The sequence below is a fragment of the Artibeus jamaicensis genome, unplaced genomic scaffold, assembly GCF_021234435.1.
Source record: "Artibeus jamaicensis isolate MK-2021 breed Jamaican fruit bat unplaced genomic scaffold, CSHL_Jam_final contig_781, whole genome shotgun sequence".
Taxonomy (NCBI): Eukaryota; Metazoa; Chordata; class Mammalia; order Chiroptera; family Phyllostomidae; genus Artibeus; species Artibeus jamaicensis.
Genome location: NW_026521968.1, coordinates 7,585,311 through 7,601,855, shown reverse-complemented (window position 1 = coordinate 7,601,855; position 16,545 = coordinate 7,585,311). Strand labels below are relative to the sequence as shown.

The 16,545-nt window shown below is 43.1% G+C and overlaps 1 protein-coding gene across 1 annotated transcript in view; it reads left to right on the top strand.

Annotated features, from left to right (window-relative positions):
- The window catches only part of DNAH2 (dynein axonemal heavy chain 2), a 113,055-nt gene that overhangs the window by 49,991 nt on the left and 46,519 nt on the right, over nucleotides 1-16,545 (top strand). Inside the window, exons 20-40 of the mRNA XM_037151148.2 lie at nucleotides 269-469; nucleotides 555-711; nucleotides 1,064-1,238; nucleotides 1,677-1,840; nucleotides 2,885-3,046; nucleotides 3,148-3,251; nucleotides 4,275-4,431; nucleotides 4,580-4,662; nucleotides 4,779-4,959; nucleotides 5,497-5,635; nucleotides 6,461-6,678; nucleotides 6,942-7,043; nucleotides 7,384-7,509; nucleotides 7,820-7,930; nucleotides 8,224-8,412; nucleotides 8,845-8,948; nucleotides 9,049-9,238; nucleotides 9,746-9,926; nucleotides 10,803-10,930; nucleotides 11,270-11,422; nucleotides 12,227-12,352. Coding sequence (XP_037007043.2) covers nucleotides 269-469; nucleotides 555-711; nucleotides 1,064-1,238; nucleotides 1,677-1,840; nucleotides 2,885-3,046; nucleotides 3,148-3,251; nucleotides 4,275-4,431; nucleotides 4,580-4,662; nucleotides 4,779-4,959; nucleotides 5,497-5,635; nucleotides 6,461-6,678; nucleotides 6,942-7,043; nucleotides 7,384-7,509; nucleotides 7,820-7,930; nucleotides 8,224-8,412; nucleotides 8,845-8,948; nucleotides 9,049-9,238; nucleotides 9,746-9,926; nucleotides 10,803-10,930; nucleotides 11,270-11,422; nucleotides 12,227-12,352 — 3,151 coding nt within the window. The remainder of the gene's footprint in view (nucleotides 1-268; nucleotides 470-554; nucleotides 712-1,063; nucleotides 1,239-1,676; nucleotides 1,841-2,884; nucleotides 3,047-3,147; nucleotides 3,252-4,274; nucleotides 4,432-4,579; nucleotides 4,663-4,778; nucleotides 4,960-5,496; nucleotides 5,636-6,460; nucleotides 6,679-6,941; nucleotides 7,044-7,383; nucleotides 7,510-7,819; nucleotides 7,931-8,223; nucleotides 8,413-8,844; nucleotides 8,949-9,048; nucleotides 9,239-9,745; nucleotides 9,927-10,802; nucleotides 10,931-11,269; nucleotides 11,423-12,226; nucleotides 12,353-16,545) is intronic.

Genomic DNA, 16,545 nt, shown 5'->3' with positions numbered 1-16,545 from the left:
GGAACTCAACCCAGGTCTATGTAACTCTAAAGCCTTGAATGCCAGATCAAGTAGTCTGATAGTTATCCTGTTGATAGTGGTTGGGGAAATGACATGATCACAGCTGTATGCCTGGGAGGGACTGAAATGAGAGACACCTTGGAGTAGAAGAATGCTTTAGAGCTGCTGCATAGGTCTGGGTGGTAGGGAATGAGAACTTGAACTAGCATCAGGGCAGTGGGCATGTCTGCAAAGAAAAAACATCTTAGCAGGAATATGGGCCTTTCAGCTACACGGAGGTTGCTAATAACGTGCAGAAGGAGGAGACTGTCCTCAATATCCAGTTTGTGTTGCTGGACTGCTCGAATCTCAAGTTCTCGCTGGTACAGCACTGCAACGAGTGGCAGAACAAGTTCACAACTCTGCTCAAGGAGATGGCAGCCCGGCGCCTCCTGGAGCTGCACACTTACCTGAAGGAAAATGCGGAGAAGTATGGGCACGGGCCCCAGGCACATGCGTGGGGAGAGCAGGCCCCATCCCATCTACTTACTTGTGCTCTCTTTACTTGACTTTAGAATAAGCCACCCTCCACAGACGCTGGAGGAACTGGGGGTCAGTTTGCAACTCATGGATACCCTGCAGCATGACTTGCCCAACCTGGAGACCCAGATTCCTCCCATCCACGAGCAATTCACCATTCTTGAGAAGTACGAGGTGCCAGTTCAGGACAGTGTGAGTTCTAGTAGTGTTTGGTCCACCCAAGGTGAACCCATGCTAGCAGCAGGTTGTGCGGGAAGCTAATTTCCCACATAGAAGACCCCAGTGCTGTCAAGAGGGAGAGCAGAGAAGTGAGGCAGGGAGAAGGCTCAAGGTTCAAATGCCTCTGAGAGCTAAAGCTAACTCAAATGATATTTCTGGTTAATTTATGGATTTCTTTGAGGTCCAGCAACTCACTGCTTGATTTCTTTGGGCCTCTTTGTGTGTAGAAGTTGGCCACACATTCTGCTCTGGAGGATCAGAAACAGTTTTAGTGAGAAGGACAGAACTTTGGCTCATCGGTCACCTTCCCATATGATGTCCCCAGGTGCTGGAGATGCTGGACAGTCTCAATGGAGAGTGGGTCCTCTTCCAACAAACTCTGTTGGACAGTGAACAGATGCTGAAGAAATACAAGGACAAATTCAAGACAAGCCTCATTCACTCAGCTGATGATTTCAAGAAGAAAGCACATCATCTTCTAGAAGAATTTGATGCCAAAGGTATTCTTTTTCACAACCTCTCACTCTTCTTTACCATTGTTTTGACTCACTCTTTCAAAGCCTACAGTCTAGGGAGGTGCAAACAAGGATGAGAGGAGGAAGGAGTGCACTGGGGTAGACAAGGGGCAGTGGCACTTCTGTCAGCAACCCAACTGTTGCCTCTGACTTTTAGTCAAAAGGCAGCAGCCCAGCTCTCATTTCCAGTTTTCTCATACCCACTTCCCGAGTCCCACCTGTTTCTGATTCTCAAGCCACATTTAGTCGTTTTGAGATTACTCATTATTCTTTCAGTGCACTTTCTCTTCTTTTATTTTCCTTCCCTCTCTCACGTGAAGAAGAAGTGAGATTTACCCACAAAGAGGTCGGAGAGGGATGACAGTCCCTTCAGAGGACTATGGCCTTGAGTGGCATCTGAGCTTCATCCTGGACTTTCCACAGGCCCCTTCACCAGTAATGTGGGACATCAGGCTGCTCTGGACCAAATTGCCCAAGTACGGGCCATGCTGAATGCTATGAGGGAGGAAGAAAACAGTCTCCGTACCAATTTGGGCATCTTCAAGATTGAGCAGCCAGTCTCCAAGGACTTGCAGAACCTGGAGAAGGTGGGGTGCTGAGCTAGATGCTCGTGGTAACCAAAGAGAGGGGGCAAGGGACAGGTGAATGCGTCCTAAGGGCCTGGAAAAATAGCTGGGACTAGGAAGATGGGTGCACAAGGAGTTTTTAGAGGAAAAAACTGATGTAAAATTTAGATAACAAAATAACCACTTTAAAGTGAACAATTCACTGGCATTCCATACATTCACAGTGTTGTGTATCTACCACCCCTCGTTCCAAAACATTTCCATCACCCCAGAAGGAAACCCTCTGCCCATTAGCAGTTATTCCCCATCCCCTCTCTTCCCAGCCCTTGTTGGTTGCTGATTTATCCTCTGTGTGTATGGATTTGCCTATTCTGGCCATTTAGCATAAATGGAATCACACAAATATGTTGCTTTGTGTCTGGCTTTTTTCATTTAGCATATTGTTTTCAAGGTTCATTATGTTGTAGTATATATCAATACTTCATTCCTTTTTATGGCTGAATAACACTTTATTGTATGAATTTACCACATGTTGTTTATCCATTAACAAGTTGGTGGACATTTGGGTTTTTTCACCTTTCAGCTAATGTGAGTAGAGCTGCATGGACATGTGTGTACTTATATTTGTTTGAGTCTCTATTCTCAATTCTTGTGGGTGGGTACCTAGCAGTGGAATGGTTGTATCATATAATTCTATGTTTAACTTTTTTTGAGGACTCGCCAACCTATTTTCCACAGCAGCTGTACCACTTTACACTCCCACTAGCAATGTACAAGCCTCCCCCCCCACTCCCAGTTTTTTGGTTCTGAAAAAAAGGCCATCATGGTGAAGTCAAATTTGATTGTGGTTTTGATTTGCATGTCCCTACTGACTAATGATGCTGAGAATCCTTTCATGTTCTTGTTCCTTAGGGAGATCTTAAGGCAAGAGTATGGAGAAACAAATCCAAACTGAGGAGGCAGCTCTACTGCCTGGAGGGAGAAGCTTCTCAAATGAGAGGAGCAAAGACCCTGAGTGTTTGTCAGCAAGTTACTAAACACATCTTTCTGTTTTCTGCCATCAAGGAGCTTGATGCACTCCAGCAAGTGTGGGAGATTACACGGGACTGGGAGGAGAACTGGAACCAGTGGAAGACTGGCCGGTTCCTGACCCTGCAGACGGAAGCCATGGAGACCATGGCCCATGGGCTATTTCGTCGCCTCTCAAGACTAGCCAAAGAGTATAAGGTATGTTGAGAGAGGAGTGGGAGGAAGAAGATTAGCACTTGAGGAAGGGGAATTGTGTGGGAAGATTGTCAGCTCTTCTAAATCTCCCCACTTTTGCTCAGGACCGAAACTGGGAAATTATTGAAAGCACTCGATCAAAAATCGAGCAGTTCAAGAGGACCATGCCTCTCATCTCAGATCTGCGGAACCCTGCCCTTAGAGAGAGGTAAGTCTGCTCCCCTGCTTCTGGGGTGACCCTCTGACCTGTGCTGTCATCTGGGTCTTTCAACTGTCCCCTTCATGGTAATCATGATTTCTGCCCCTCTGTCCACAAACGCACGTCTAGAAGAAGGCTTCACTAGGGCCTGCCACTGTCCCTCTGTTTCTCACACTGTCTGGGTTCTCTTGTCTTTCTGGACCCTTCCCTGCTTCCTTTTCCCTCTATCTCCTCTCATTTTATGTTGTCTGTCATAGCTAAGCTTTATGCCTTCTGTCATGCAAAAGTTTTTTCTTTTGATGCAGCCAAAAGTATAACTTTCTTGCCTTATGTTTTTGCTTCTGAGCCTTATTTAAGACCTCTCCTACCCCAGGGTTATAAATATGTTCTCTCCAACTTTTTTCTAATTCTTTATAATTTTGTTTTTTCAAGTTTAACTCTTTTAATACATCTGGAATTTATCATATAGTAGAAAAGTCCTTTGAAACCTTTGAGGATAGAATGAACTATTTTCTAAAAAAAAAAGAATAAACTATTTTCTAAATGGGGTTTTAATATAAATTATTTGTTCAGGAGAAAATTGTTTTACTTATTTTGTATTGCCCTCCATGTTTCACCATTAAATATTATGTGGTTAAATATAATCTAACCACTTTATTTGCCTAAGTTATTTAACCTCTCTAAGTCTCAGTTTCCATATATAAATGGAATGACAAATTCCTCATTTGTAGAGGGGTTGTGAGAACTGAGTGAGATGTTTCACGTACAGCACTTAGCCCAGCATATAATCTGTAATGAGCCTGCAATAATCTGTCTTAACTCCCTCCTAGAGAACCTGCACCTCAATCTCTGTATTCCTCACAGTGCCTAAGATTGTGTCTTAGAGCCTATTTAGTAAATGTGGAATCGTGAATAAATAAATACACAGAACCATAATATCCCAATGGGAGGAAGTCCGGGGAGTGATGCTAATACTTTCCAGTAGGCCCTGGTGTCCAGCTTCTTAAACTGACCTTCTGCCCCTGGCTACAGGCACTGGGATCAGGTCAGGGATGAGGTCCAGTGGGAGTTTGATCAGGAATCTGAAAGATTCACCCTGGAGCAGATTGTGGAGCTTGGGATGGATCAACACGTGGAGAAAATTGGGGAGATCTCGGCCTCAGCAACCAAAGAATTGGCTATAGAGTTGGTATGACAGAATCCTCTCCCATACTCCCCCACTTCCCAAGCCTGGAACAAAGGTTTCCAGGTTTTAATCATCTGATGGTATCTAACAGCTCCTATTTCCCTTGAGGATTAAATATTTGACTGCTCTGTTCCCCAATTTCTTTTCACAGGCATTACAAAACATTGCTAAGACTTGGGATGTGATTCAGCTAGATATAGTACCCTACAAGGATAAGGGCCATCACCGACTCAGGTAGAGAGAGTTTCAGGGAGCCAGGAGAGGGGAATGCTGTGTGACCCGGGCTCTGGAGAGGGGACCAAAGATTGGCAAATGGGGAAGGAATATGATTTTGATGCTTTCCTCCTCAGAGGTACAGAGGAAGTATTCCAGGCACTGGAAGATAACCAGGTGGCTATATCCACCATGAAGGCATCTCGTTTTGTCAAGGCCTTTGAGAAAGATGTGGACCACTGGGAACGCTGCCTCTCCCTCATTTTGGAAGTTATTGAGATGCTGCTCATAGTACAGCGTCAGTGGATGTACCTAGAGGTCAAGATTCACTACCTGAGCTCCTCCTACACCTTGCTTTTATTCCTTTATTTGCATAGGACCTAATATTTGCCCCATTATCAGCATCCTTTTCTCACTTCTGAAGTTATTCTTCATTTAGGACCTGAGCATTAGTTATTACCTCTCATCAATTCTCTCCCTGAAAAGCCTTGTTCTCCTTCCATTTTTCTCTTTAGACTCAGGTATCTAGCCTCTTTGGCCCTTTGATTCTTTTTTTAAAAAATATTTATTTATTTTTTAGAGAGAGGGGAAGGGAGGAATAAAGAGAGGGAGAGAAAGATCTATTAGTTGCCTCTCTCATATGTCCCAAATGGGGAGTGGGTCTGCAACCAAGGCATATGCTCTGTCCGGCAGCCTTTCACTTTCCCTGATGACCCCCAACCAGATGAGCCACGCTGGCCTTGATTCTAATGCTCCTTATCTTCCACTCAACTATCACACATGGTCTGGGACCAGGGAGAAGAGTGAGGAGAGTATGTGAAAAACAGCCTCTCATCCAAATTCTTGGCCCTTCAGAATATCTTCCTAGGAGAGGACATCCGTAAGCAGCTGCCCAATGAATCAGCCTTATTTGACCAGGTAAACAGCAACTGGAAATCCATTATGGACCGGATAAGCAAGGACAACAATGCTCTCCGGAGTACCCACCATCCAGGTCTGAGCTCCCTGCCTCTTGTCCTGACGTAGCCTCAGTTGGTGCTATACATATGTGAAGTTATGGCCACATGCTTCATTTATTGAAAGATGACTATTGTACCTGCCTGTCATACCATCACCATTGCCTCTTCCAAGCATTAAATAATAGTTCAGCAAATTAAATTCAATGAATATTTGAATGGAGTATGATATAGTGGTAAAGGGAGTGGGATATGGAATCTGACAGACTTAAGTTCAAAATCTGACTTATGCTCTCGAGTGGCTTGCTTCCTCCATGCTACAGTTTCCTCCCCTGTAGTGGCGGGGGTTAATGACAGCTATTTCTCAAGGTTTACAAGGATTATAAAAGAGTATGTAACAGTGAGTATAGGGTCTGGTGTAAAGTTGGTGCTCAGTTAGTAGCACTGTGCCTCAGGAAGCCCTGATTGAGGACTGCTCTTCTCAAGCTGATTCATTTAATGAGATAATGCAGGTAAATGAGATCATGCAAATAGAGTACTTATCACATTAAATGGCACAGAGTAAGCCCTTGGTTACTATTTATTAGCTATTGCTAATGAATGAAATCATATATGGTGTATAATTAATGCATAATGTATAACATATATAAGAGTATATAAGGAATACTTAATAGTGAATTAATGAAGAGAATGGGATAAGCATGATAGACTGACTGGGGACACTTGTCTGCTTCCCAAAACAGTTATGGCAATCTGTACCCCAATGTTCAAGAGCTGGCAAAGTAGATATAGTTGGAGACTCCAGGTCTACTCAGGGAAGTGGTAAAAGGCCATCCAATGTGATTTATTGCCCTTCTTCCCAGGCCTCCTGGACTCATTGATAGAAATGAATACAATCCTGGAAGATATTCAGCAGTCTCTGGATATGTACTTAGAGACTAAGCGCCACATTTTTCCCCGCTTCTATTTCTTATCCAACGATGACCTCCTGGAGATTCTGGGCCAGTCTCGCAACCCAGAGGCTGTGCAGCCACACCTCAAAAAATGCTTTGACAACATCAAGTTGCTGAGGATGCAGAAGGTCAATAGAGCTGGCCATGAAGGGATGAAGGGCAGGGGAAGGATGCTGAGGTTAAGGTATTCAAGGCCTTGAAGGAGACAATGCCCTCCCACTGGGAGGGGGGTATTAATGATCCTGAATTATGTGAGATAGAACTTTTTAAAATTAGTAATGTTGAGGGGAGGGGAGAGGAGCAGAAATTACTCTTAAAGGGCCCAAATACCAATTTCAGCAGATGTCAAGAGTAGGCAGGCTAGACCATTAATAGCTTCTCGTTTCTACAGGTTGGGGGGCCCAGCAGCAAATGGGAAGCTGTGGGAATGTTCTCAGGTGATGGCGAGTATATTGATTTCCTCCACCCGGTACTTTTAGAAGGGCCTGTGGAGGTGAGTTATAGCGAGGGTCTAGGAATCAAGCTTATTTTTCTTTGTGTTAGAAAGTTTGCTTGACTCTTTGAGGAGAGAACATCTCTGTAAAGGGGCATTTTCCACTTTTTACCCTCCCAATGGCCATTACTGAAAACTATAACCTCTAACCCAGAACCTGACAATCTGCCTTCTGGCCTTGATATCCCCCAGGGGCCCAACCCCAGGTCCTACTTCCATCTTGGGTCCATCCTGCAGGTCCATCCTGCAGTTCTGTTTCCTAAGCACCTCTCCCCTTCCCCCCAGAACTCTTGTCTCTGGTTCTGAGACTGAGCCTTCCTGTTCTCTCACTGCTCTTCAGTCTTGGCTTGGCGATGTGGAGCGGACCATGAGGGTCACCCTACGGGAACTTCTCCGGAACTGCCGCCTGGCCCTCAAGAAGTTTCTTAACAAGAGGGACAAATGGGTGAAGGAGTGGGCTGGCCAGGTGAGTTGGGGTCCATAGAAATGAGAGAACAAGAAAGATAGAGCTGAAAAAGAGTAGCAAAGATAAAGACAGAATCTTGAGTCTAAACATGCTGGTTTCTTATCTCCTTGCTCTGGGATGTGGCCCTGGAACCCTACATGCCAGGCTCTTAGCTCCTGACCTTAGGCATCTGCCCCATTCCTAAAAGCAGATTAGCACACTGAGAGAGGAGTCCTAGTCCTAGTACTGGAAGAAGCTGGGATTTGGGAGCTGGGCTGTGAGGGTGGCCAGGGACAGGGCTTTGGAATACAAACCTCTGTGTGTGCTTTAGGTGGTGATCACTGCCAGTCAGATCCAGTGGACGGCTGATGTAACCAAGTGCCTGGTGACAGCTAAGGAGCGGGGAGACAAGAAGATCCTCAAGGTCATGAAGAAGAAGCAGGTAGGGAACCCTACAAGTACAGGATAGCCCTGTAGGGGAGTTAGAGTTGGAGTCAGAATTAGAAATGAGCTGTTGGGAAAGGGTCAGAGTGAAAGTGCTTTATGGGAGAAGTCCAGTGAGGAAAGTTAGGGTGGAATAGAAGTACACTTTCCTATGCTGATATTGGGGGTCCAGAATTATAGTGGGGTTAGGGTTAGCATTGGAGTTGAAAATTGTGCTAGGCTGGAATGAAGTATGCTTGACTTTGATTGCATTGCTCCATCTGTTCTCTTTCCTACCACTTAATTCTACAGGTGTCAATACTGAATAAGTATTCAGAAGCTATCAGGGGGAACTTGACCAAGATCATGCGACTTAAAATTGTGGGTCTGGTGACCATAGAAATTCATGCTCGAGATGTGTTGGAGAAGCTTTATAAGAGTGGCCAAATGGATGTCAATTCTTTTGATTGGCTCAGCCAGTTGCGCTTCTACTGGGAGAAGGTACAGATGGGCCAGCTCCCCACTCTTGTACTCTTAACACAATCCTAATGCATTAATTAAATTCCTATTCTCTGAATACAATAATATTCTAATCCGAGCCTAAGTCCTATCACAGTGCCCTAATCTAGTTCCTAACTCTATTGCAAGTCTCTTAAATTGGTAATAGCAAATCATTTTCCAGTTGGTGTGCACTGTGGGTGTCACTTGACTCAGAAAGATTTCAGGTAGCTGCTGCAATGGATTGGGGTGGACATGCAATGTGAACCCATTTTCCAGCTTGGCCATCAAGTCTTTGCTCTTTCTAACTCTAAATGAAACCCCTCATCTTATAACTTACCTCTTCGCCATCTCCAACCCTACGATCTATTATCGCCCAGCTCTAGCACTCTTTCTTTAGGACTACCTCTCTCTTACTCTGCCCTCTTTCTCCAGGATCTTGATGACTGTATGATCCGGCAGACCAACACACAATTCCAGTATGGTTATGAATACTTGGGTAACTCTGGCCGTCTTGTCATCACCCCCTTGACAGACAGGTCAGCTGTGTGGAATGAGAAAGATGGTTGGGGTGGGGGTAGCCGAATGCTAAGTGAAGGCTTCTGGAAGCCTGACTTGAGTCCTGTCCTACATTCTCAGGTGCTACATAACACTGACCACAGCATTGCACCTGCATCGAGGGGGTTCCCCCAAAGGTCCAGCAGGCACGGGAAAGACGGAGACTGTCAAGGACCTGGGCAAGGCCCTTGGCATGTATGTCATCGTGGTCAACTGTTCTGAGGGCCTGGACTTTAAGTCCATGGGCCGAATGTACTCAGGCCTGGCCCAGGTCAGCATTCTGCCACCCTGTCCTAATAGCCCCTTAAATATCTTTAGTCCCAGAAAGTCAACCGAAACCCAAATTTGGTTCAGTGCTTTGTAACTTATAACATTCATCTCCTCAGTTAGTTCTTAAAATTGGTTACTCCCTGCACTTCCATGAAGTGTACTTTGATCATTTAAAAAATGTGAAGATTAGGTAAGGATTAAATAAGTTAATGCAAGTAAACTGGTGCATAGTGTAGGCACTCAGTGCTCGCAGGTTCTCTACCCTGGTCTCTTTCAAATTCACATCTTTCCTAGAGTTCCCCCAGATTGTCCCTGTCTGATGGAAAGCTCTGGTCAGAAACTACAACAGTGCTATACTGGGCTTCCCTCAACACCCCACCTCCAACATTTTGGAGGCCACCTTGCCTATCAAAATAGTTCTAGCAGTGCTGTGTTAGTCACATTTTCTAGTTTCTCTCAACCTGGGGTACTTCTCTTACTGCCAGTGAATCTGTCTTCCACCCTACAGACGGGTGCCTGGGGCTGCTTTGATGAGTTTAACCGCATCAACATTGAGGTGCTGTCAGTGGTGGCCCAGCAGATCCTGTCAATCCTATCTGCCCTGTCTGCCAACCTCACCCGCTTCTATTTTGAGGGCTTTGAAATAAATCTGGTGTGGTCCTGTGGGATCTTCATCACCATGAATCCTGGTAAGGGCAAGGGAGTGGATAGAGCTTGGGGTGGTGGGGGTGGAGGAGAATTGGGTATCCAAGGTAAAGAGTTGTGTCCTCCCTTCCCCCCACCAGTCCCGTGTATTTAGTAAAATGAAATGTGGCTAAAGACAGCAAAGTATGAAAGAAGAATAAACATACAACTTTCTGGAAAAAGAGGAGGCATTTTACTGCTCTCCCTAAAGGCATTAATAACCACCATGTGAATGCAGGGTAGGGCAAAAGTAGGTTTATGGTTGTGAATACGTAAAACACAGTTTATCTCTGTATTATTATTTATTAATTACTGTGTTGTCTTCCATATGAACAACTGCAAACTTACTTTTGCCCCACCCTGTATATGTAGCCCTAGCCTTTGAAAGTACTTAATTATCTTCTCCCATTGGGCCAGCAGTTCCTAGTTCTGTTCTATCTGCCATTCATTTTGAGAATGGGAGAATCTCCCCAAAGTGCAGGAATTAGGGTCTCTCATTACTGTCACCTGGAAATAGCTCTGTGGGAAGGGTCTAGGAGAAAACAGAAAAGGGTTTAGGTACTGAAAGAATCAGAGAAACAGCTGTGATTTCTGTTAGGACTGATGTTATATTGCATGTGTAGAACTTGGAGAGATGGGAAATTGGCAGCTCTACCATTTGAATTTGGAATAAGCCCATGCAGAAAGTTAAGGAAATGCCCAGGGATAGGAAAGAGGAGCAAATTGGTATGGGAGGAGCCAGGGCCAAGGTGTAGATGGAAGAGATCTTAGAGTTGGAGTTGGAGAGAAAGAGATGGAGCTAGGCTGGGGAAAATGGGATTGATTGGGAAGTGGGTCTTTGGGAGCAGTCCAGCTTCTAAACAAATGGCTCTGTTTTCCAGGCTATGCTGGTCGTACAGAACTTCCTGAAAATCTTAAATCCATGTTCCGTCCAATTGCCATGGTGGTGCCTGATTCAACTCTTATTGCAGAAATCGTTCTCTTTGGGGAGGGCTTTGGCAACTGCAGGGTAATCCGATAGTCTCTTTTTTCCCCAATTATTTTATTTCCCTTCCATGATTATTCCCTGGACAGAGGAACACCATGAAGGCCCCAAGTCAGTTTATCCTATAGGGAATGTACTGTCAGTAAGGTATGGAGGCAGAAGTATTCAGAGGTCTCTCCTCTACGATGTCACAAGTCCATGATGGGGGGATTGACAAGGTCTTCTCATTAGGATTGTCCATAGAGCAACTCCCAGCTGCTTCAAGTCCCGGCACCTAGCTTCTTGTATTCATAACTACCCCTAGATGAAGCAGAGGGAGTTGTGGAGAGACAGGTTGTTTGCTCCTCTGTTTTCATTCCTCAGATTCTGGCCAAGAAGGTATACACACTTTACTCCCTGGCTGTGCAGCAGCTCTCCAGACAGGACCATTATGACTTTGGCCTACGGGCCCTCACCTCCCTTCTGCGCTATGCTGGCAAAAAGCGCCGCCTGCAGCCAGATCTGTCTGATGAAGAGGTAGATCAAGGACATAGCTTTTGAACATTAACCTCCACTGTCACTGGTCCTATGTGCCTTCACTAAAGTTTTCAGATCCTTTCTTTCCCCAGGTTGGGATTCCCACCTTTCTTTCTGTCTCCTATGTTGCCTGAGTTTTACCTGTCGTATTTTTAAAGACCAGCTTAGGCATATCCATTGTTCTTGGCTCTTGACCCTCATCCTTTGGAGAGGAAAGACCTAGTGAGTACCTAGGCCCTAGCTCCTCCAGGCCAAGTCTCTGTCTGATGTGGTCCCCAGCTCATAGGGTCCAAGACATTTGGATGGGGGAGAGACATTCACACAGACTACCGAGTCCTGTGGAAGAAAAGGGCGAGCAGCTTCTCTCTCAAGGGGAGCAAAAGTCATGGCCTCCACCATGACAGGCCTTTATTTCTTTTTCTGGGCACATTACATGATTGTCCTCATTTACTATGCACAGGTTCGATTTAGGTGGTTACCTTGTACAGAAAACAAAGGAGCCAATGCCACTATTCACAACACAGAAGAGGGATATTTGCAAATGAAAGGGGAAAAGTTGAACTCGTTACACTCCATACTGGGGAGTTTTAGCATGGATTTTAGGAAGTTACAGTAAACACTTGCTGTCTGGATTCAGGGCGAGGGAGTTTTAGCAAAAGCAAGTCTCAAAGCGGCCTAGGTACATAGCAGGCCTGGTTCCTCACGGGAGAACCTATCCGTGGGCGTGGGTCCTGTGCATCTCTGAGTGGGAGCTGGGCCCACGCCACACAGAATGGTCTCCAACATCTGTCTTTCCCCATCTAGGTTTTGCTGCTATCAATGAGGGATATGAACATTGCCAAGCTAACTTCAGTCGACATGCCATTATTCAATGCCATCATGCAAGATCTATTTCCCAACATTGAGCTGCCTGTCATTGATTATGGCAAGGTATTTTTTTCTTAATACTCTTCCTGACTTCATATGTGAATGTAGATCTGGGAACATGACACTTGGCTCCCAGGCCTTGTTCTCCCATTCATTAGCTGTGACTTTGAGCAAAGCAGTTGGCTTCTTTTTGGGCTTCCTTATCTGTAAAATGATATAGACCTATGCAAACATTCTACTCTCTCACCACAACTCCCTACTTCTCTCCCACCCCCTAACTCACTGGCTTAAGTACTTCCACTCATTGCTTCTTTGACTTCATTGAGATCTCTAATCTACTGGCCTTTCTACTCTCTCTATTCCCATGTGCCCTCTCTTGCCTCTACTTCTCTCCTCATTTAGGGAGTTTTGAGGAGAGACTGCTAGGGACTGTGTGATATGGGAGAGCAGTGGAATGAAAGGGGGTGAAGGAGGAGGATTTTAGAAAGTACAGGAATTTTATTTCTGGAAGTGGTAGTTTAGATACCCTGAAGTACTCTTTCTATTGAAACCACTAAAATACTGGATAAAAATATAAAAATACATATTTTTAATATATTGCTAAGCTGGAAAGGAAGAATACTGGGATGGGGAGGGGAAAGAAGAGCAGGGAGACCAGTGAGTGTAGAAGCTGACTTTCTCCCTGAAAATTTTTGTTGAATTTAAGGTACTTGAGAGAGAAGATAAAATAACCCAAGTTTGAGGCACAATAGGAAAGCCAGTACTGCATAAACTTCAGTCTGCAAGGGAAAATATCCTCAGTAAATGGGAAAATGAGAAACTCAGCATTGGAAAGGGTACATACAATAAAGAAACTTGCTTATGTTGACAGATGATGGGGAGAGGAGCTAAAATTTTTGAGATTTCCTAACCACGAGTCAGCCCTCACATGGTCCAGGGTCATAATTTATTTTGTATACTCTATAATTCCAAAATTCTCAAACTTAAAACTTAATTTTAAGTAGTTCCTTATTGCTAGTTTCCTCCAGGTGACTGACAGAAGCAAATGCAAATTAATTCTGGAAGAGGAAATTTCAACTTAAACCTCAAAGAATTATAATAAAAATTTAAGATAGAAGTCCAATAAAATGAGCAGCTCCTGGTCAAAAGTCACAAAAAACACAGGGGAACACAATAGCATGAATGGAAAATGGAGGGACAACAGAATAACAGAGTCAAATCCCTAAAGACTTCAGATATTGAAAATGATCAGCACAGAATTTAAAAATAACTAAATTTAATATGTTTAAAGAAATAAAAGAGAAGCTTGAAACTATGAGCCAGGAATAAGAGACTTCTAAACTAAGTAGATTTGAAAAAGAACCAATAGGATTTTTATAAATAAAAAAATATTACAATTGAAATTTAAAACATTTAAATATATAGAGCACTTATAGGTAAAGAAAGTGGATTAAAAACAATTTTGTTACCTTTTGAAAATCGACTAGAATACTCTAAAGAGATTTTAATTTTTTTAAAGACTTTATTTATTTATTTTTAGAGAAAGGGAGGGAGAAAGAGAGGGAAACATCAGTGTGTGATTGCCTCTCATGCACCCCCAGCTTGGGGACCTGGCCTGCAACCTAGGAATGTGCCCTGACTGGGAATCGAACCAGTGACCCTTTGGTTCTCAGGCTGGCACTCAATCCATGGAGCCACATCAGCCAAGGCTAAAGAGATTTTTTAAATAAGGCATCTATATCCAAAAGTATGGGGAGAATGGAAGAAATAGAACAAAAATTTTAGACATAAGAAACAAATGAATAAGTCATGCCTTAGCAAACCTGAGAGGGCTGGAGGTGGGAAAAAGTGAGAGACAGTTCTCAAAACGCCAAGCATTCGTGGAATTAGATTCCTCTGTGAGTAGGGAATAAAGGAAGTGTAGTTACAATAAGAAGTATTGGAGGGAAACTGTCTTGGAAGATCTCTAGATCTTCCCTTCTCAGTGATCCCAAATGACTGTGTCTCTCCCACTTTGGCAGAAAACTAGAAGGTAAAATAGTAGGTCTCTGGACTGGGGCACACTGGAATAGCTAGCTGAGGGCATGAGTAAATCCTATTAAAAATGGGGATTAAGTGAATGTTTACACATTGATTGCTGAGACTGTCTTCTTTCATCTCTCAGCTCCCAGAATACTGGCAGCAAGACAGGAAATTGGAAGAGTTTTCTCTGGAGAATCTGTGTAGTCTAAGAGGAATGACCAAAATATGGAGAATAGTGATTTCCCAATGAAAATCCTAGATGAACCATCTACAGGGATATTCACAGTCTATAAGCCCCACTTGCACTCAGGGCTTTTGTTCAGTTCTTCGTCCATGTACGTGAGCAGAAAACCAGGGGTCACCACACATTTGAGGAAAGCCTCTGACCAAAAAGCAACCAAAACAAGTAGGAAAAAGCAAGTTAGAGAAAAGAGATAATACAGAGAAAGAAAAGGTTTTCTTTTTTAAAATCATTGTATTCTCACAGTTAAGATTAAGATAGTATCACCATGAAATATTTTTTAAAAAGAAGTTTTCCAGAAAATAGAGCAGACAAAGGGAAAAAGAGATAAAATTCAAAAGCCAGTCAGGAAGGACAACAGCCAAGTAATAGGAGTTCCAAAAAGTAAGAACAGAGGAAACAGAGGAGGGGGGCAGGATCGAGAGTGAAACGATTCAAGAAGAATTCCTAGAACTGAAAGATCTGTTTCCAAAGTGAAAGGATCTACAAATGCATGACACAGTGGATAAAATAAATCCTTAACAAGGCTCATCATTGTGAAATTTTAAAACATCAGGACAAGGAGAAGACCTAAGCTCCAGAGAGGGGAAAAAAAGACATAATATGCAAAAGATCAAGAATTTAAATGTTGGACTTCTCAGTAGCAATATTGAATCTATAAACAATGGAACAGCCTTCAACTCCATTCTCAAGGAAATTATTTGCAACCTCAAATTATATTCCTAGCCAACCTGTCACATGGGATACTAGATAGGAGATATTTCAGACATGCAGACTCTCAAAAAATACTACCTCCAATACATGCTTTCTGAGAAAGTTAGAAGGTGTGTTCTACCGAAATGCAGGTGTATCCCAAGAAAGAGAAATAGAGGACGCAGGATGATGGCTGTGCACCTGATGTAGAGAAGCCGCTCCAGTTCAGAGTGAATCTGAGTGCTTTAGGAGGACTTCTGAAAGAGATTCATGCCTCATGTGAATACATGTTTTGAGAGATTTAGTCAACTGGCAGGGTTTGAAGTTGATTTAGAGATCAGTATGTTAAAAATGAAGCAAACAAAACACAGCAACTATTAGCCTCTAGGGGAAAAAATTGTTTAAGAAAGGGAAATAATTATACATTGAATAGTACACAATGTTATACTAATCTTTCATTGTTTAGAAGAGACACAACTAAAATATAAAGACAAAGAGTTGAGAATCAAAGAATATAAAAAGATATCTCAAGTAAATACTAATCAGAAGTAAGTTGAGATAGCAATATTTGACAATATAGTTTTTTAAATTTATTTTTAGAGAGAGGGGAAAGGAAGGAGAAAGAGAGAGAGAGAAACATCCATGTGTGGTTACCTCCCATGCATGAACCACCAGGGACCTGGTCTGTAATCCAGGCATGTGCCCCGACCAGGAATCAACTGGCAACCCGTTGGTTCACAGGCCAGCACTCAAGCCACTGAGCTACACCAGCCAGGACAAGGCAGCATAGATTTTAAGGCAAAAAGCATTACTATAAATGAAAGGGTCACTTAATAAAAAAGGTTCAATTTACCAGGAAGATAAAACAATTCTAAATTTAGAGGCACCTAAAAATATAGCCTCAAAAGAAATAGAGCAAAATTTTACAGAATTACAAAGAGAAATAGACAAATGTAGCATTGTAGTGGAGATCTTAACATCTTCCAGTAATTAATAGGCCAAGCTGACTAAAAATCAGGATATAGAATATTTGAACAACACAATCTTGATTTAATAAACATCTATAGCAGTTGTGTTCAATAATTCAAAGATACTCATTTTTTCCAATCCCACATAGAATATTTGGGAGGTTGACCATGTAAAGGCTCTAAATCTGCTTCAAAAATTCCAAAGGAATTTATTTAAAATATTTACTGACCACAATCATAAATCTACTGATATCAGGTGAAGTTGCCTTTCTGGCAATTAGAATATTAAAGGAAAAGGGGGACATTTCATGATGATAAAAGGGCCCATGTCA